The sequence below is a fragment of the Hyperolius riggenbachi genome, chromosome 2, assembly GCF_040937935.1.
Source record: "Hyperolius riggenbachi isolate aHypRig1 chromosome 2, aHypRig1.pri, whole genome shotgun sequence".
In the NCBI taxonomy this organism is placed as follows: domain Eukaryota; kingdom Metazoa; phylum Chordata; class Amphibia; order Anura; family Hyperoliidae; genus Hyperolius; species Hyperolius riggenbachi.
In genome coordinates this window covers 92,235,349-92,256,809 of record NC_090647.1, presented here as the reverse complement: position 1 = coordinate 92,256,809, position 21,461 = coordinate 92,235,349, and the positions used below count along the sequence as shown (strand labels likewise).

The window sequence follows — 21,461 nt, the reverse complement described above, 5'->3', positions numbered from 1 at the left end:
CTAACATTGTCACTAGTTACTTAATGTCACCCATGTCAGCACACAGACTGTGGGCCTACCTTCTCTTCATTATCTACTGTGGGCTCCCGTCTCAGTCATTACCAGCCATGGATCAATCCCCTGCCTCTGTCAGCAAACATTTCTGTCGCTGGCAACCTGTGAGTGGCCAGTGTGGACATCCCATTTCTGTCATAACTCATGTGTGTTAGCATGCAGCTTGGATCCCATATCTCTGTACTTCACCATGGACCCCATTTTTGTCGGGAGGCAGCGCTGGTGCCTTATTTCTATTATTAGCCACCATGGTCTTTGTCACCCTCTTTGTCATTATTAGCACCCCCTAGAGGTTATAGGTTGAATATCTGCCACAGTGGGAGCAGGAAGTCTAGCTTACAGTAGACCCAAAAGTGTCCCAAGGAAAGAAAGTGAAATCTCAACCGGAGCACGGAATTCACTTTGTAATTTTTTGTGTCCTAAAGGCGCCTGCGGTGGCACAGCTTCCAGATCTCCCACCAGCTCAGCCATTCCCTGGCATCACATCAGATCAGTAATCAGTCTGCGGGGCAGCTCAATCTGCTACAGAAGTTTTCACTACTTCGCCTTACAGCCATCATGGAGAAGAATTCTTTGTCAAACAAACATGGCTGGACATGGTAAGTCTGAGAACATCAGCACCTGTGAACAACACTTTTAGAACTTTATGTTAATAATGTATTTTTCTCCTCCTATTTACACCATTTATTCTCCTTTTAGGTCTGTTCCAAAGTTTATGAAGAGGATGAAAGGCCCTGATTACAAGGATAAGAATGTTTTTGGTGTTCCGTTAATAATTCATGTACAGAGAACTGGCCAGCCGCTACCGCAGAGTATTCAACAAGCCTTGCGCTACCTTCGAAGCAAGTGCCTTGATCAGGTATGGATTGTCTGACCAGGAACAGACCCTGTTCTATCTTTTCTTACTACCAAGAGGTTTTTGGCCTACAGTGTGACACTGATTGGAGAAATGTAAAATGCCCATCGAGTATGTTTAAAATGTGATCCAGAGATATTCTTGAGATAATGCCATAATGTTTTATATTGCACACATACAGTATGTACTGATACTAGAAGAGTGGCTCATAAAGAGAAAACAATAAGGATAAAAAGGGTGGCAGATTGTGTACAGCAAAATGAATCAATATACCATAATGCTCATTAGATGAAAGTGTGCCGTCCTCCTCCAGGGTGGAGCAGAATGTAAGGCAGGCAGACCTTCTGTGTCTCCTTGAATGCTCCAACCCCCCCCCCCCCCCCCTTTCCCAGCTTAAAGGATACCCGAGGTGACATGTGACTGTGCTGTGTTGTTCCTTTATTTCTTTCTCTGCCTGAAAGAGTTAAACATCAGGTATGTAAGTGGCAGTTCCTGTCTGGGTCAGACTACACTGTGACCCTTCACAGCGCAGGTATATTCTTCCTATGATGTATATTTCTCCACTCCGCCACCTGTGTGCACTCAGAGTTTATCCCCTGATGACGGCAGACGCCGAAACTAGTTGGGACAAGAGCGGGCAGCACGGAGCAGGGTCGAGCACTGAGGGTTATAGTACCACACTGGGTGGGAAGCGCTTCATGCCTGGGGAGGGTCCTAAGTGGATTAGGGCCCTCTGGAAGTAAGTGTTTACCTCGTACCACCTGTACTGCCCTTTTTATCCAGAAATAAACAAATTTGATATTATCCACTGAAAGCATCCCTGTTTGCTTTGTTTGCACTCTGAGTGCACACAGGTGGCGGAGTGGAGAAATATACATCATAGGAAGAATAAACCTGCGCTGTGAACTGCTACTAGAACATTGACCCTTTGGATACAAGGATTTATCCTAACACAGCTGCAACTTTATTCTGCACCTTGAAGTGGGGCGCCACAGTATCTACTACATATACAGTGTGACCCTTATTAATAAGAAATTACAACACTTTCCTAGCAGAAAATGGCTTCTGAGAGCTGGAAAGAGATAAAAAGGGTCAATAGTTCATAGATTTTAGCTCTGGCATACTTCAATGAAGGTGTCATTGAGCAAAAACAATAAAACAGTAAAAACTTGAAAAGTGGATTTAAATATAAAATTAAACTGTGGAATATCTTAAAAAGTCATTTTTAGGATAAGGAAGATAGATACAATTGTTTATTTCATTAGTTTATTTTCACCTCGGGTGCCCTTTAAGCAGAGCACTGTGTGCTTCCTTGGCAGGGCTAATGCTTTAAGTTCAGCACTGCCCTGCCTGTCTTACTTGCAAAAACAGTCATTTTTCAATTGTGCAAGGGTGTGCAGACTACACCCCTCCCTGGTGACTGCCATTATACTAGGAACTAGGACCATCTGACTGCTGTCTGGATCTGGCTCTATCCTCCCTTAATGTTAGGTAGGATTCGTATGCACACATGTGGCCTGAGTAGCAGAGGATTGCTGGATGTAAGATGGCAGAATGAAAGGCGCCAGGGAGGGAGGTAGGCTTAACACTGCTACACTATATAAGATAACTCTTATGAAAAATCAGAAAGCAGGGCAGTGCTGCATTCACAGCACAAGCCTTGCTGTCTGATTGTTTGATTTGTACTTTAGATGAGCTTCAATAAATCCTGACCAATCCAGAAAACCACTTTTTTTTCTTCTCCAATGATGCTCACTTCACAAATGTCTTAAAATCAGATCAAAGCTGTCATTAAAAAGAATTATAGCCATAGAGTTTACAGTCCATTGGACCAGCACAGGATCCTGTGGGGTTAAACAGTAAAATAAAGGCCACATTTAGCACACAGATGAGAAATTCATTCTATCTTTTTTTCCCCTAGCAAGGACTGATATACATTCTGCTGGCTTTCATGTTGTCATAACATAATGCAGTTTGTAGTGGTCTCAGGACAATTAGAACAAGGCTTGTTTGGTTCACTGGCCTCCCACACAATGTAATTTTAGAACTGAGGTCTTGGGAGAGAGCATGGAATTCCTGAGAGACGTTTCATTGTGAGCGGATGGAGCTGTGCGCTGAGCTTCTGCCTCCAGACACTGCGGCATTCATGTGCACATGCAAGTGGCAGCGCTTTTATCTGCGAAACATCCAGCTAATTGCTGCTCGGACACAAAATGTCACAGAGTCCCAGCAGATGAATGGCCCGCAGTGTGTCAATACAAAGGGAATTGTGTGAATTACGGTTACAACTGTTCAATTGCCAGTTTGCCAGGTTTTTTTCCCCCCAAGATAAAGTTTTTCCATATAATGCTTTTTTGTGTGTAATTATTTACTGATATCTGTGTCTGGTTGTAAAGCACATAGTGCAGAACTGGAGGAGGTTGTCAGATAATGACAAATGTTAAAGAGGCCCTGTAGTGACACATAGTAGACTGCAGTAAATTATTCAGGATACCAACTTTTACAGTAATTTTCCTGGTTTCGGCATCAGAAACACTTCCAATAGCTATGTAGTGCTATACAGTGCCTAGGCTGATTAGATCTGTGGAATTCTCCCCCCAAAGCATTCAGGGAGACCAGGTATATTTTCTACTGGTTTTAGAACTCTCAGTAAACATTCTGCAGAGATCACTCACCAGCAGTAAAGATCTCGCCACCTGTGATAAATTGCAGAATATGCAGTAAATCGGAGTGAACAAAGATTTTACAATGGGCAAATTGATAAATGAATATTGTAAAAAAAGAAGTACATTTATCAACAACTTTACTTTTGCTACAGTTCATCTTGTAGCACTCTCTGCTTCAATGTCTTCCCACAATGTTTCTGTTGTAATCATAAAAGTGACAGTATCTACAGCAGGAAAGCAGCACAGTAGGTTTTGTCGCCGTTGCCTGGTTGTAACATTGCCAGTGCTAAAGCCTAGGTGTATTCTTAGCTGTAAGAGTAATTCTGGTCTCGGTTGTTCAGTTTGGTTCCCAGCCTTCAGCTGTTGTAATGGCCAGAGTGCCTTCTCTCCATTGGTGTTTGTAGTTAGTTAGGGGGGTTGCAACCAACAAAACAGGCTAGCGTTAGGGATTTTTAGGAAGCTTATTGTTAGCAGAAAGGGTGGTGGGGGGGGGGGGGGTTAGTATTAAATTACAGTTCGAAGGTTCGCTCCATCATGGGCACTTGTTGAACCTCCTCTATAGAAAGAGAGGTGTCACTAGCTTGGAGACTAGTGACAAGTCTGTACAGTGTCACCACTGCACTGTTTGTTGCTCAAGCATTCATGTACCAATCCCTGCTGGGCAGCAGGTCTGTATGATGCTTTATTCAATGCATGTAGCAAGCTTTAGAGTTCATTATTACAAATTTTAATTTAGTGTATTTGAATGAGTATAATTATAGAGTATCCAGCAACTGGTGTCACCCGTTACACCAGCTCAGTGACTGGGGAGGAACACTGTCTGTAACAATGACCTGACAAGCTGTGAATTCCTGAGACTGGAACAGGGCCTCAGTCTGTCAGGTCATCCTTAGCATTTGTTTTATTTATTGAGTCTGCCTACTAATAGATACTGCCTGGATGACACAGTAATGGATACGGTTTACTCTCTCCGCAGGTTGGCTTGTTTAGAAAATCTGGTGTTAAGTCTCGAATCCAGGCCCTGCGCCAGATGAATGAGAACAGTCCGGACAATGTAAACTATGAGGATCAGTGCGCCTACGACGTGGCGGACATGATGAAGCAGTTCTTCCGTGATCTGCCAGAGCCACTTCTCACCAGTAAACTGGGAGAGACCTTTCTGCACATTTACCAATGTAAGTTGTAACAGTCCAGACCTGATTAATCAATCTATGTCATGTGATCACTTATGTAACTGGACTTTTTTTCTTTTGCTTTTGTCTTTAAAGGACCTCCCCAGAGAAAAAAGTAAGCAGTTAAAATCTGACAGAACCGAGAGGATTTGGACTAGTTCATCTTCTTATGGGTTTTTTTTTGTTTTTAACAGCATTTCCTCAACTGCAGTTTTACTGCCAAAATTGTAAGATGCCAGCCTCCCTACTCACTTGCACTCTATGTTGTAAGCTGGACAAGCAACTTCAGTTTCGGAAATGCTTTTGAAAACAAAGAAAACCCTGAGAATCCCCCATGAGGAAATGGGCTAGTCCAAAACCTGTCGGTTCTGTCAGCTTTTAACTGCTTAATTTTTTTGCTGAATTGTTCCTTTAAGGGCTTAAATGGGCTTGTTGTAAATTGTGGTATTCTGGCATGTCTAGGCCTTGTGTCAGTTGTAACTGGCTGTATTTGCCCATAGAAACCAGTCACATTAATGCCTGCACTGGAGAGTTACATTTGAAGAATGAGAGTTTGCATCGGGTTGCTAGAGCAGTGCAGACATTTTAGAGTTTTGATGCCTAGATGTTGTGTACACAGACTTTTTTTTTTAATTAATAATTTTTATTAATGTCCATGCCGCCAACCAATCAAGGACCAGAAACTGCAGCAACAATTCAAAGTATCAATCACTAACAAACTATATACAAGCAGAATACCTATGATGCCCTGTTTACGTGTCAGCTCCCTCGTTCCCTAGACCTCATAAGGCCTTATGCTGGGATTACACGATATGTTTTTTTGTTAGAATCGTTCCGATAGATGCCTTCGATGATAAAATTCCGACATGTCTGATGTTCCGCTCGATTCGTTTCTGCTCGATTTCTTATAGAAGTCAATGGAAAAAAGATAAAAAAAAGCAAGTGGAAGATCGAATGGTTAATAGATTGCGCGTCAAATTGAATGCAAAAAACGTATCGTGTAATCCCAGCATTACAGAGGGAACCTAAACTGAGAAGGATATGGATTTTTCCTTTTAAAATAATACCAGTTACCTGACTCTCCTGCTGATCCTGTGTCTCTAATAGTTTTAGCCACAGCCCCTGAACAAGCATGCAGATCAGGTGCTCTGACTGAAGTCAGGCTAGATTAGCAGCATGCATATTTCAGGTGTGTGATTCAGCCACCACTGCAGCCAAAGAGATCAGCAGGGCTGCCAGGCAACTGGTATTGTTTTAAAGTAAACATCCATATCCCTCTCACTTTAGGTTCCCTTTAGCCAGAAGCATACAATTACGATAGAGACCTCTAATATCCCCTATTTCCCTAATTACCCTCCTGTCTTTTGAGCAAAGTTCCATTCTGTATTGTGTCATTATTTAAACAATTTGGTCTCTAGAGCACAGTTTCACAATCTAGGATTTCCAGACCTTTTTGTTTTTGTCCTTCCCTATTACATAGATGGTTTTGAGAGTAGGGAACAGTAGGGCTGCATGATTGGGGGAGGTTAAAACAACACTATAATGCTACTTGCTGCATCCGGGATGTGGAAAATCTGTATTATTGTGGATTGTTGTGATCAACTGATTTAGTGGAAATGAGAACTGCCCCAGATTTAATCCTTCCATCCATTACTATACTTCCTTTAAAGGGAATGTGGACAGTGGGGGATTTTGGAGTGACTGTTGTTGACTCATTTCTCCAATGCTACTTTCAGTTTTCATTTTACATATTAAAATGGCTATGAGTAATCACTACAAAACATAATAGCGAGATCCTAATCTATGTAACACCCAAGAGAAAGATGAGATATTTCAGGTTGCCTTCAGTGTATCCCTATAGCAGAAGTGCCCATTATGAAGATCGCACTTCTGACAGCGTCACATTATTTAACCACTTCACCCCAAAGCGGTTTTTACCCTAACGGACAAGAGCGATTTTCACCTTTCAGTGCTCATCCCTTCCATTTGCCAATAGCTTAATCACTACTAATCACAATGAAGTGATCTATATCTTGTTTTTTTCACTATTTTCACGTGCACTTGCACGGGAATGCACGCGTGGGAGCGCGCGGGGCACACGCGCACAGCTGCAGCAGCACTGTCTGACTTATAAAAATGTCCTGGGGCCATAAGCCAGCTTGTCATTAAGTGGTTAATTGTATCTATGCTCTTTTTAATTAATAAATATGCTGAAAAAGAAAATGGTACTTGCCTAGCTTTCATGTTGATCCTCTGCCTGTAATGCTTACTATGTCATTGACCCAGAAACCGTATAATCAGGGACTGTGATGCCATCACTGCCTGCAACAAGTGTATGACAGCAGAGTTCCCCAACCCTGCCCTCAAGCCCTACCAGCAGCATGTTTTGTAAGAAACATCACACATTCACAGATGGGGTAATTGGTGCTGCTGCATATGTGGATAGCTACCTCTGTGGACTTCCACAAAACATGCACTGTTGGTGAGCCTTGAGGACAGGGTTAGAGAACAGACTTAAAAAGTACCAAGTGACATGTAACATGATGCGATAAACAGGTGTATGTACAGTCTCAATGCTCCTTAGAACTAGGCTGTGTTCCTTTTTTCTTCTCATTTTAACGGTTACCAATCCAAGGCAGTTTCTGTGCAGTCAGACGCCGGTTGGAACTGTGTAACTTTCACTGATAAGTAATTAAAAGCCATAAAACTCCTGTGTGGCTGAGAAAAAAATACAGTATGTGTGAGACCTGGGAATGTTCATTACTTCAATAAACAATATTATTCACATGAGGCAGTCAAAACTTTTCGCTTAAATTTTTAATCTTTAGTAACTTCTGATGACGTCATTATCACACTCTGAAACTATAGATATTAGAATCACCCCCTCTCCCCCGGTTGCGTTGTTGGGAATTATGGATGAACAATTATGAATGAAACACTATAGACTCCTTATTTGGTTGAATTTTAAGCTCCCTAAATTAGACTTAAAGTGAACCTCCGGACTAAATATCTACTCAGCAGAACTGAAAAGTCTTGGTGTTTCTTTAACAGTTTCACAGCATCAGAACTTTGTTTTTATTACCAAAGCATCATTTTTAGCTGCATTTTTATCTAAGCTCCACCTATCAAAGAAAAAAAGCCCGGGCTTTTTTCCCTGATGCTGTGCAGAGCATGATGGGATTTCCTATGTTGTTATTCACGTTGCCTAGCAACTGGGAGAGGTGCTCAGGACACAGGACAGTTGGAACTGTGTCTCATGCTCCCTGTCACCTCCTTTCAACCAAAAAGATGGCTGCCATCATAAAATCAAACATTTGCCTGTTCTTTTAAAACAGGGTGGGTAAGAGATTATATTACCTATCTATTTTAATTAACATAACTAATGTAACTTAATGACAGTATGTTTGTTTAGGCTGGAGTTCCTCTTTAAGGAAAAATCTCATGAATCTTTCTTTGGAAAATATAGCAGATAAAAACAGGGGTTGTGAGAAGGATCTATATGTACATTTTATATGTATAACCTTTTACATTTTGCGATAGTGGTCCTTTAAGTGGCAAGGTGAACAATTGTATCAAGTAATGGAGTAAGCATTTTTCCTAAATAACGCTGCAAAAGAATCACTACACAGCAATACATTTGTGTTATAACATTGTGTTAATCCCCACAGACGTCCCCAAAGAACAGAGGCTCCAGGCCGTGCAGTCTGCCATTATGCTCATGTCAGATGAGAATCGGGAAGTTCTACAAACTCTGCTCTGCTTCCTCAATGATGTTACTTCAGTGGAGGAGAATCAGATGACCCCAATGAACCTTGCTGTTTGTTTAGCACCATCCCTCTTTCACCTCAGCTTACTGAAGAAGGACAACTCACCAAGGTGGTTTATTGTGTTGTTTAACTGCAGATATAGCATGTTTGAGGTACCATATTTGACTTTGAAGGTGCAGCAGATTTAATAGAGCATGTATAATCTTGTGTGAAGAATTTGAACTCGGCATGGCCTGCAGCAACCAATTTGCTTGTTGTGACACAAGCTTTTGCTCCTACCACCAGTAGGGGTCACTGTTCTGGGGCAGGAGATGGGCTTTTACTGTACCTGTTTCCTATCTCCCTTTCTTTTATCAAACAGGAACAAGGTCATATCAACAAGAGGTCTGATAACTGCAGGTCATGCTGAGTGGAAATTAAAATCTTATTTAAGTTGTTGCTTTGTCAGAGCCAAATAACTCCTGTATAGCATTACGTGCAACTAGAAATATTCTCTATAGTGAAGCATATTCTTCTGATTTGCTAATCCATGATCATGATTGTGAGGTTCGGCTCCATAGCCAAGAAACAGTGAGAGACAGCTTGATATAAGGTGTTACTGCAGGAAAATTCAAAGAGTCCTTACTTATGCTATGTTTTATAGCTTAAAAAACAGCGCGTGGTTTTAAAACTGCAACTGTGACAGTATGATGCAATGTTATAAAGAAAAACAGCTATATAAGTGAAAATAAAAATGAGACTTTTCTTTGCTACTAATGTTCTATTCATTATCTGTACTACACATACAATTCATTATATCATATTTTTTTTCACTTCAGGTTATCTTTAACTTCAGGCCCTTTGAGCGTCATCTAGTATTGTTATATGTAACTGTTATCACTTGTAATGTTATCAGTGAATGCATTGTACTTTTCTCAGGCGGTGGGTAGTTGGATGGTGATATCATAACCACCCCATGTAATAAACTGTGTATATATCATTTACAGCAGTGAAATATCTTTAACTGCTGGAAGTGTATTGCATTGCAACAGCATATGGGTCTTACTACCATATGAGGAACTTTTTGGCATAAACTCTCCAGGGTCGACTAACTGAAATAAAAACTTGGGCTCTGGTACAGAAAGTATTCATGATGCATACACGTTCTTTGAAACATTTTACTTACTTTGGCTTCTCCATGTTTCTGCAGAGCCATACAAAAGAAGTACGCAACTGGGAAACCGGACCAGAAGGATCTGAATGAGAACCTGGCAGCTACACAGGGTCTGGCACACATGATCCTAGAGTGTAACAAGCTGTTTGAGGTAAGGGTTTAGTGTCTCGAAGTATGTTTCTAACTACAGCTATGGTGCCTAGGGTTCCTCAATGGGGGATGCAGAGGTTGCGACTGCATCAGGGCCAATGAGCCAGAGGGGCCCTGGGGGCCCTCCCTCTATGGCAGTATTACCTCTTTATTGGCCCTGTGCTGGTAATGATTACTATAGATGCTTGAATAATCATTAACAAACTGTTCCTCATCCCCAGCTTGCAACTCAGTAACTGTAGCGGTTTGGCAGGTTTTACTACACCATATCAATTGTCCTGCTTGGGGTGCCCAATGTAAAACTTTCTCTGGAGCCCAAACCTCCTTAGTTATGCTATATATATTTCTTGTTTCTGGTTGGTTCCTTCTAAGCTGAATACTAACCGTTCTGTTCTGGGGATTTTGCAGGTCTCTCACGAGGTTATATCGCAGTCACGGAATTCTTACTTGGATGCTGACATCCATCTCCCGACAATGGAAGAACTGGGCAAGCAGTTGGAGGAGGAGTCAGGTAGTGTCTCCACCCACTTTGATAACACCATTCAAAGCCTACAGAAAGAAGCCAAGGATAAGTTCAAAGGATGGGTGTCACTTTCCAGCTCGGAGAACACAGACGTGGCTTACAGAAAGGTACAGGTAGACCTTCTTTATGGCTTTGCATGTTAGTCCTGCTCACAGCTTCGTAAATGATCACTGTGTCTTAAGGTACATACACATATCTGATTTTTCTGAACGACAGTTTGACGTGTGTACGTTCGATCGTTAGACCAATAGCAGCAGTTTTGACTGATCCGCTTGGCGGATTGATTGGACTAAAGGTGCGTACACACGCACTACCAAATGCAACGACGGGTCCGCCGCTGGGCGGTCTTTAGCTGACAGTATTCGCGTGTGTACGCGCAGTCGGCGGACTGATAAGGCTGTTTCTAAACGATCCGATGAGAGGATCGTTCAAAAACAGCCATATCAGTCCGCCGGCAGCGCGTACACACGCGCATACTGTCGGCTAAACACCGCCCAGCGGGAGGGTCTGGCGGACCCGTCGTTGCATTTGGTAGTGCGTGTGTACGCACCTTAACTGTCGTTCAGACAATAGTTAGGTCCATACATATGTACAAACTACTTTATGTATTAAATGACTGATCAAAAGACTTGTTGTCTGAATGTCTATTAGTTGGACACTAATAGACATTCAAGCAACAAATCGTTTGATCAGTCATTGAATCTAGTCCATTGTTCTATCCAGTCCATTGTCCATTATCAAGGACATGTAAATTAGCATATCAAACGACTTGTTGGCCAGTGTGTACATGATGTCTGAATGACTTGTTGTTTTAACTTGCCGTTCAAACGACAAGTTGTTCAAAAAAGTTGGGCGTGTGTACGTACCTTTACTCCACTGTACTTAATTGCAATACATTTTCTTCTCACAATGTGTGAAATATCATGTTGTTTAGTATTGTTTTTGTGTGTATTTAGCTGATCCCTTTTTTCTGATTCTGCAGGTTGGAGATGGAAATCCCCTACGGGTGTGGAAGGTGTCGGTGGAACTGGAGGCGCCCCCGTCAGTTGTGCTCAACCGCTTGTTGAGGGAGCGCCACCTTTGGGACGATGATTTTCTGCAGGGCAAGATAATAGAAAGTGTTGACAACCAAACAGAAGTTTACCAGTATGTGACTAACAGCATGGCTCCCCATCCTTCTAAGGACTTTGTAGTTTTAAGGTAATTTGTCTAAGATTACATTACACAGTTTCTAGCAGATCAAGAAAATGGGCGATTAGTCTGTGATATTGTTTATTTCTAGAGATCAATAGGAGATGAGATTCAAATACTGATCACTCTGCTCAATGAAGTACAAAGTTGTGCAGCTGTCAATGGTTTCTGTGGCTTCCCCCCAACCTCAGTTTATGATTGATTAAAATACCTGAATGTCTTAAAGTGTGTCTTAAAGGGAAGGTCCGAGGTGATTAAAAATAAAAAATCTACTTACCTGCGGCTTCCTGCAGCCCCTGGAAGGCGTCCTCGCCCCACTGGTGGCACGGGGTCCCCTCCGGTGCAAGATGCCTACTGCGCCTGCGCGAGCGACTCTCCGAGTCGCGCTGGGGTCACCCGGACTGCTGCGCAGGCACAGTAGTTCTGCACCTGTGCAGTACAGTTCGGGCGACATCAGTGCGACTCCATGAGCCACACAGTGAAGCACAGTAGATGCCAACCTGGTGAGGCATCTGCACCGGAGAGGACCGGGAGCTGCGGTGAGGGCACAGGACGGCTGCCAGGGCCTGGAGGAACCCCCAGGTAAGTAGATTTTTGATTTTTAATCATCTCGGACCTTCCCTTTAAGGGAAATATAGTGCTCCAAATGGATACTTACCTCAGTAAGGGGAAGCCTCTGTCCCACTTGCCTCCACTGATCCAGCGCTGGGCAGCTCTGAACTCCCACGACAAGGGCTTGTTGCAAAGTGCGAGTGGCCGCGCTCCCGTCTGTGAACGAGTGCGGGCGTGCCGAGCAGGATGCCTGTGGCCAGCAGAGTAGCATGAAGCCAATCGGGCTTGGCTTTTTACACCATACCTGAACGACTCCATGCTACAGATGGGAGCGCAGACGCAAACTATGAGAGGGTCCCATCGCTGGATCAGTGGTGTCGAGGAGGATATAGGTAGCCTCTGGGGGACCCAAGGGCTTCACTCTAACGAGGTGAGTATCTGACATTTGCTTTTTTTTCTTTTTTAAAGAGGAACTTTAACCAAGGATTGAAGCTGATACCCCCTTTCCCACCAGAAATGTTTACCTTTTTTCAAATAGATCATCGGGGAAGGGGGGGGGGGGGGGGGTCTGTATGGCTGATATTGTGGTGAAACTCCCCCCAAAGTGTGATGTCATATCCATGGTCCTGACAGTTTGCTGTCTGTGAACCTCATTGCATTGTGGGAAATAAGGGCTTTTTCCATCTCCCAAGCAAGCATTATCTCCCTCTGTGCATAGAACTCTCAGTAACGGACATTTTGTAAATAATCTATTGTAAAAAGTAAACAATTGTATTCATTATGTTATTTTCACTACAGTCCCTCTTTAAATGACAGTTTTACTTTAAGTTGGCCATACATTTATAGATGACCACCACGTTTGGCCAGCAGATAAATCCCTCTCTATTCTAAATATACACAGATGTTCAATAGATTTCTGCATTAAATCAATTGAAAATCTGTAGAGCTGTCACAACATTGCCCGGTTGACAGTGCCACCTGCTAATCCACCACCCAGCCAGCAGTATTTCCCTGTGACCCCTGATCAAATTCACATGATTTCAAGTCATACAGAGAGACAAAAAAGTCATTGTTTGCTCTGGGTTCCAGTCCTTTGCATGCTAGTAGTGTTATCACACTGTAGGCTCTCATGTTGTAATGAAGTGACACTGACACAATATCTTCCATCTTCAGGACGTGGAGGACCGATTTGCCGAAGGGGATGTGCAGTTTGGTGGCGACATCTGTGGAACATGACGACGCTCCCCTCATAGGCGGAGTGAGAGCGGCTGTGCTGGACACGCGCTATCTGATCGAGCCCTGCGGCTCTGGCAAGTCCAGGCTCATCTATATTAGCAGAGTTGACCTCAAGTAGGTTTTCTATGTGATTTTTCTATTTTTTCTAACTGGAAATACATGATCCTATAGATAAACATTGCAGTGTTGAACAGTGGAAGCTTTACCAACTGTTATGGAATCTTGGCACTCTATGAATAATAAAAAAAAAATGATGACAGTCTCATTCCTTCAGATACTTTGCAAAATAAAATTTTAGGTAGACAAGTGGGCTGTCACTTGTCACTTGTCCTTTAAAGAGTACCTAATTCAGGAACGTTTAGCGCTACGCTTTAGTGTTCCCCTGTGAGGATGGAAAATGCTGCACGCAAGAAAGGCCTGCAGAATGACAACAAATGCTTTTCTGCAAGCAATGAGGTGCCAGATTGTCCGTCTCATCCAGGCCTAAATGTTTTGAGTCAGGAAAGTACAAAGTTGGACAAATAAAAGGGACCCTGAGCTGTATCTTAAAACATAAAACCAGACTTACCTGGGGCTTCCTCCATGCCCACTGTAGCCCGCGAGATCCCCGGCATCCTCCAGGACCACTCCGCTGTCCCTCTGGCGCCTCCAGCGTGTTCACCCTCACTGCGTAGCTGTCGCGTCATCACGCCGGCCGCTGTAAGAGCCCTTCGCAGTTCAGTCTTTGATGCGCAGGGTTCTTATGGCGGCCGCCGTGATGGCTACGTAGCGGGGGGAGCACGCGCGACTTCACCCGAAGTCGGCACGTTACCGGAACCACCAGCAGGACAGCAGAGGATGCCGGGGACTACGGTGGGCTGGAGGAAGCCCCAAGTAAGTCCAGCTCAGGATCCCTTTAAAGTGTGTCACTTGTTTACAGCATCACCTGCTGGTCTTGTGAAGTTAGACTTCTTAACAACAGTGTAGCTGATTGTGACCCAAAACTACTAGGATATTATAAGGAACGTAAAGAAACCAAAAAAAGCCATGCTTAAAGTGGACCCGACCTTCAGTGTAAAAATATAACCTGCACAGGTGGCAGAAATTATAACAGAGTAGCAGGGAAAAATGTCTTCAAACTGACCACTTGTGCTATAAAAGAGCAAAGATTGCTAAAAGATTGTGTCTTCTTTGGGTGGGAGGAGCCTCATAGTGTGGCCTGATGGGCCCTCTGCTTTTACCTGTGTTACTGAGCCAGCCTATCACAGAGAGGGGTGGTGAAGAGAGAAGCAGTGCAGTGCCAGCCACAGTATACTGCATTCCAGAGTTGCCACAGTGTTTCCTTAGTCAGCCGCACCGCATCACAGTGAATGACAGTCTGAGAGACAGGATAAGGTTAGGCATCACCTAAAGGTGAAGGTTAAAGTTGGTTATCAGTAAAAGTTAAGGTTAGGTGCTTGGAAGGGAAATGGTTATTGCTTTTATTACAATGCATCATAATCCAGTCCCTACCATAGTCATAGTCTCCTGTACTGTTCCTGTCACATTCTAAGGTCAATTGTTTGGGGAAAACCAGTAAACATATCAATATGTTTTGTTTTTTTGGGAGGAATCCAGATTGCTTGGAGAAAACCCGTACAAACTTGGGGAAGAACATACAAACTCCGTGCAATAAAGTGTTCTGGCTCAGATGTAAACCTGGGACCATAGTGCAGTTTAGCTCGGCTCCGGTTAGCTGCAGTGTCAAGGTTAGGCATACTGTGTCATCACAGACTACTGCAGTGTACAAACAAGACAAATAACATTTATATTGCGCTTTTCTCCTGACAAACTCAAAACGCTTGAGCTGCAGCCACTAGGGTGTGATCAGTAGGCAGCAGCAGTGTTAGGGTGTATTGCACAAGGACTCTTTACTGAATAGGTGCTGGCTTACTGAACAGGACTGAACTGACATTCAAACCCAGGTTTCCTGTGTCAGAGGCAGAGCCCTTAAAGTGAACTAGAGATGAAGCACCCTCATGTATTTTTACCACATATATCAGTGGGAACATTAGAGAAATCACCTACCCTGCTTTCTGTTTCATTCTGCACTGCTCAGCCTGCTTCTTATTAGCCCTGATAAAATCCCCAACTAAGCATTCAGTCTGACTTTGGTCAGGAATCATTATAGCTGAGTCATTATAGCAGAGCCAGAATGGGGCAGGCTTGGGCTTGAAAAGACATCAGAGAAGAAAGACTCAGCAATAATGATTCCTGAGCAAAGCCAGACTGAATGCTCAGTCCGGAATTTTATCAGGGCTGAAACAAGCAAGCTGAGCAGTGAAGGATGAAGCAAAGAGCAGGGTAGGTGTTTTCTCTAATGTTCCCACTGATATATATGGTAAAATACATGAGGGTGCTTCGTCTCTGGTTCACTTTAACCAGTACACTATCCAGCCACAGGTCAGCTCAAAGACACCATTTTGTGCAGTAGCATGACTCATATATCTGAGATCTCTCGTTACATTCTGTGCTAATTTTGGGTTGCATATATTATGTATACAAAGTCTAATATAATGTCATCTTCCCTTCTGTTCCAGAGGCCACTGTCTGGACTGGTACAACAAGTGCTTTGGACACCTCTGTGCCGCAGAGGCATCGCGTATTCGGAACTCGTTCCAGCCCATCAGTACAGAAGGACCAGAGACAAAGATCTGAGGGCTGTCTCCCCCTAGTGACGTAACATGTCCTAGCAGAAGATCTGCAGGGAAACATACACATGGCTCTGCAGGAAGGAAGCAATGTGCATGCATGGACCGTCCAGCCATTCCTCAGAGACACTTCCTCAGATGATAGCCCTCCTTTTATTTTAATTTAACGGTTAAAAGCCCATGTACATATGTAATGTGTATATATAATATATCTGTATAATATTATATTTAACAGAATGATATGTCTATTCAAGCCTGTGTAAATGAAGTATACGTTATTGCTTTCTATGGAAGCTTTTTTTTTTGTTCATATTTCATAATATTTTATTTCACTTGCCCACTTTATACATAAGTGCTTTAAAAGCAGCCACAGTTAACGATGTAAGACTAAGACAACTGTGGTTCCCTATATCCAGCAATAATGTGGACACAGTACTTCCGTTGTCCTAGTCTGTATGCACTGCACTGTCTGGACCTGACATAGGTACTTTGTACATAAAAGAATAAAGACTTGTCATTCTGTTTTTAAAAAATGTGTCCTAATATATATGATGTGTATGTGCTTTGCCTGTTGTACAGAAAAGGTTATTGTATATTAAAGATCCAGATTGGTTGCACATTATAGTAAACGTGGTTACTGTACTGTAAATCAAGGCCAGAGTGTTATCTATCAGTACTACAAATCATAGGGCCCTCCAGCAAAACGTTGATGGGGGCCTCCCATGTTTACACCCTTTTCCTTGCCAACTCATGGGGACCCTCACAGCCTGGGGGCTCATCTTACTAGTGTGAACATCATAATTGTCACATCCATAACGATTGTAGCCACCGAAACACCTGATCTGAAGCATAGACCCCTTTATTGGAGGGAGGGAAGTAGTTGTTGGGGTACCCTTATAACTCTGGGGCCCCCTGCAGTCACAGGGGCTGCTCCCCGGTAGTAATGCCCCATGCTATCCATCTATCTTTCTATTGACAGTGGGGGACATTTATCAAGAGTGTCTGAAACTAAATATTGGTAGGTTTTTAGAAATCCATGTAGAACTGTCTCAGACATTCTAAGAAATCCCTAAATAGTGCGGATTCCTTCTTAAACTGTTAGGAATATTAAGGTGGCCACACACCATACAATTTTTAAAATTTCTGTTCAATTTAAGAATTGCAATCAATTTTTCTGATGGATTGTAACATTTCAAAAATATGGCCAATGTACCACACACGTATGTTCAATTTTTCCCCAATTATGATAAAAATGATTGGAAACACTGAGAAAATTGCTTGGGTGTGTATATTAATAAATTGACAACCTAACACACACCGTACAATCTTTAGAGAAATTGAAGAAAAATATCTGTCATTCCGGATTGAAAAAAACGGGAAATCCAAACAAATTTTTCGATTTTTTTCTGGAGATCCAATCGTTTTTTATCGAATTGCCGTAAAATCGGATCATTTTATTGTATCGTGTGTGGCCACCTTTAGGAAGGTTTCTCAGAGTGTGAGGGAAATTCCTGTTGCTGAGGTAACTGATGCAACTGCTGTATTGTACAATGCCCAGCACACTGGAAGGGTTAAGCACAGAACAGCTTTACAGGACACCTGGCAGTAGGGGGAGGAGCCCTTCACAAATCATGCCAAGCCTGCACTGCACATAAACCATCTAAACTTTAGATAAGATATATAGAAAAGTTATTTGCTATAGTTAGTTTTTCATCTCGGATGCGCTTTAAGCACTTTTTAATCTGTGACAGTTTAGTTATGGATTCACACTTTTCTTAACTGTAGTGCAGCTCTGGAAACACTAAACTGCCCCTATTATGAAGGATTTGAGAAGTTTCTTATTATCATGCAGAACAGTTAATGCTTTGAGTCGTTAATGCTTTGATAAATCTGTCCCATTATGTTTTTCTAATCAGATCTCTGATTACATTTGATTAGAGAGAGATCTGTTGGCTGCCCGTACACCGCAGGCCGATACCCGATCAATTTCAGCATGAAATCTTTCTGGAATCGGCCTTGTGTCGCCAGCCATGTCCCCTGAAATGTTTCATGTGCCCCCTGGTGCCCGTGCATTTATAAGTTACCTTTCACTCTGTCCCCCAAGTGTTCTCTGTACTTCCATATTAGTGATCCATGTGGCTAACAGTGTTATAACAGGTAGGGTGCTCTTGTGACATCACATGCGTCCCATGTGCTGTATGTGGGACCCGAATGTGGAAATACAGTGGCCCCTCTGCGGACGGCGTGACAGGTAACATAAATGCATGGGCACCATTTGGGAGGGAAAACGGGTGGGGGTTCCCGTTGTGTTTGATGTTCACAGTTAAAACACTCCATTACCCCTGCGCACCCGATCAACCATGTTGGTCCGAGATTTCCCAGCATGTCCGATTGATACATTCAACCAATTTTGCACTGATATCAGTTGAATCGTCGACCGGACATGCTTGTGGTGGCACAAAATGAAATAACCAGAGAAGGCCGACACTCCCAGTGTAATGCTAAATTGTTGCAGATAGAAGCCTAGAAGAGGAGTGGGAGTGCCGGCCTGCTTTGGTTATTTCCTTTTTTCCCATTACGGTAACATGTTTTCTGTATCCGGGAGCACTCGGACTCCTGGAGTCTCTTGTGGCGGCAGATCTGAACTGGAACGAGGGGATCATGAGAGAAATGGGAATGCTCTATTAGATCCAGATCCCTTGAATATCGATGGGGGGGGGAGAGATTGCCTCTCTGGTTACTTCCACAGGGTAATTGGTATTATCTAAGGAGTTAGGATCTGCAATAGAAACATGAACTCTGTATAAAAACCGAGGGTTGTTAACATTTCTTTCCAAAAAAACAAGCCCCGTTCACTGTAGTAGCAGCATAAACACCTCAACAGCAGTAGCGTAGCCCTTATCCTGAGAGGGGTCAGAGAAAAATGGCCAGACACCCAAGCTAAAACAAAGGCCAATGGTCACTCGGATAGCAGGAGTGTTCTGCATTCTGTCAGCCAGAAACAGGAAGCTGAGTCTGCTGTGGCCACTGGCTCACCAAAACTAAACAGTCACAGGCAGAAAAATATATGTTGGTCTGTTGAATCACAAATTCTGCAGAGACACAATGATGGCAGGCTGAGAATTTGGCATCAACAGCATAACTGCATGAACTCAACCTGTCTTGTGTCAGTGGCCCAAGCTGGTGAAGATCTGGGATGATGGTAGAATGGGAGATACGTACCGCGACTTATTGCAGAATCTGTAATCCTGTCATCTTGGACATCTGGAAAGAACTTCTGTAAATTCTGTAAAATCCATGCCACGGAGGACTGAAGCTTAAAGGTGAGGGGACGGCAGGCCTATGTATAGGTCTTTGTATAGAGGTACAAGTAAAGAATAACTTGTAGACCCCCAGAGTCCAACATAAAACCTTTGGAACCAGAGCTTTCTGTCATGCTGCCTCTACCCTTTGGACTGCCTTGCCACACCATATCAATACAGCTCCAACCCTTAAAGGGATACTATAGGGGGTCGGGGGAAAATGAGTTGAACTTACCCGGGGCTTCTAATGGTCCCCCGCAGACATCCTGTGTTGGCGCAGCCACTCACCGATGCTCCGGCCCCGCCTCCAGTTCACTTCTGGAATCTCTGACTTTAAAGTCAGAAAACCACTGCGCCTGCGTTGCCATGTCCTCACTCCCGCTGATGTCACCAGGAGAGTACTGCGCAGACACAGACCATACTGGGCCTCAGCAGTACGCTCTTGGTGACATCAGCGGGATCGAGGACACGGCAACGCAGGCGCAGTGGTTTTCAGACTTTAAAGTCTGAAATTCCAGAAGTGAATCGGAGGCGGGGCCGGAGCACCGGTGAGTGGCTGCGCCAACACAGGATGTCTGACCCCCCTACAGTATCCCTTTAAATCAACACTAAAAAGCCACCTAGCATTTATTCTAGCATTGATGATCACATAACCTTTTCCCCTATAACACATCACAAACTGCAACTATTTACTGATCCAGTTATGTGCAAAATTAAAGTGGTCTGAAACTCTGACATAACATTCAGTAGAAATGTGTATTCCTACTTTTTATTACTCATTCAGTTACCATATTTGCTTTTGTACACAAGTAATATTGACCATTTACAAGTTCCCAAAGTACAGTTTATCTGCTCTGAAAGCTGCCATTGCATTTTATGCATAGTTGCTTTTATTACATATTAAGATCTTCTAGTGAGTTATTCTCAACAGTGTGTATGCTAGAAGCAGAGAGAGCTCCTTCTCACTCAACACAGCTAAGAATGTAGCAACAGAGGAATGTAAACTAAATACAATGTTATCCCTGGATGCGGAGCATAAGCTTAAAGGGCTTTCCACTCCAGGACAAAGTGCCGTGTTTAACTGTTTGAATGCTGTTCTACAATTTTTGTCCTAGTTTAAGGCTGTAAGGAATCATTTAGTGCAAAGAAGAAATGATGGGTTTCAGACCACTTTAATGTTAATGAGTTGTATTGACTGTGCCTAAAGAAAGGATCAAAAATTACTGATGCGCTATAAGAACTGATCCATCCAGTGTAAACAGGGCCTAACAGTGGTAGGGGGGGGGATTATGGGTTAATGGCTGCTCGTATTGTTGGGGCCACATCGCTACACTTGGTACAGGGGCAAGGTTGCACTTATTATGCCTTTCACAACTAAATTTATTACTGAACACAAAAGGGTACGGGATATCGAACCACCAGTAAGGCTCGTCTCACCCATAAAATATTTGCAAACCAACAAAAAGTAGAGGGAGCTCGGCTCAAAGCTACTTAGCAAATTTTATGAACATTAATATTAATATTGATTTGAATAGTAAATCACCGTTGTGAGATCAGTCTCCCTAGGAGTGGCTTTGCATGTCTGTGTGTGGTTGCTAATACTATCTGATATGCAACTAGCAACTACAAGAATAAAAGTTTTAAACTTGTTTTTTAAACTATTTGCATAAGTACAGCGGAGCAGTTGTCATTCCTTTGTCTGATCCATTGAGTGCTGTCTGGTCATGTGAGTGTGATTCCGTATTACAGGGGGAGAAGCTGGTAGGGGTTGAGGTTTGACACTTACGTGCTTAATATCAGTAATGAGGGCGTTTGTAAAGCATTGCAGAGGCGAGTATTAAACATACACACAGGATTGATGTTCATATACTCGGGAACTTACCTGCTTGGCAACTTTTTATCTAGATGCTTTGCAGTGGCGTAGCTAAGGAGCTGTGGGCCCTGATGCACGTTTTACAATGGGGCCCCCCCAAGCACTCTATACATAACAATTGATACGACGCACCAAAACCTGCCAAAGGCAACTACAGTCTCAGAGGTGCAAGAAGGGGATGGGGAACAGGCTGTTAATGATTACCACTATTCAAAGTATCTATAAAAGTAATAATTATGAGCACAGGATCAATAGAGAGCTAATTCTGTAGTTGAGGCAGGGTCCTTCGGGGCCCCT

General features: G+C 43.1%; 1 protein-coding gene across 4 annotated transcripts in view; it reads left to right on the top strand.

Annotated features, from left to right (window-relative positions):
- Positions 1–16,522, top strand: part of STARD13 (StAR related lipid transfer domain containing 13) — a 390,032-nt gene extending 373,510 nt beyond the window's left edge. For all 4 annotated transcript variants that reach the window (XM_068267055.1, XM_068267058.1, XM_068267057.1 and 1 more), the window contains 9 exons: positions 480–653; positions 754–913; positions 4,553–4,751; positions 8,417–8,624; positions 9,705–9,819; positions 10,227–10,448; positions 11,324–11,541; positions 13,258–13,434; positions 15,879–16,522. In XM_068267055.1, coding sequence (XP_068123156.1) covers positions 480–653; positions 754–913; positions 4,553–4,751; positions 8,417–8,624; positions 9,705–9,819; positions 10,227–10,448; positions 11,324–11,541; positions 13,258–13,434; positions 15,879–15,996 — 1,591 coding nt within the window. In that variant the 3' untranslated portion in view covers positions 15,997–16,522. The remainder of the gene's footprint in view (positions 1–479; positions 654–753; positions 914–4,552; positions 4,752–8,416; positions 8,625–9,704; positions 9,820–10,226; positions 10,449–11,323; positions 11,542–13,257; positions 13,435–15,878) is intronic.
- Positions 16,523–21,461: the final 4,939 nt, after the last annotated feature.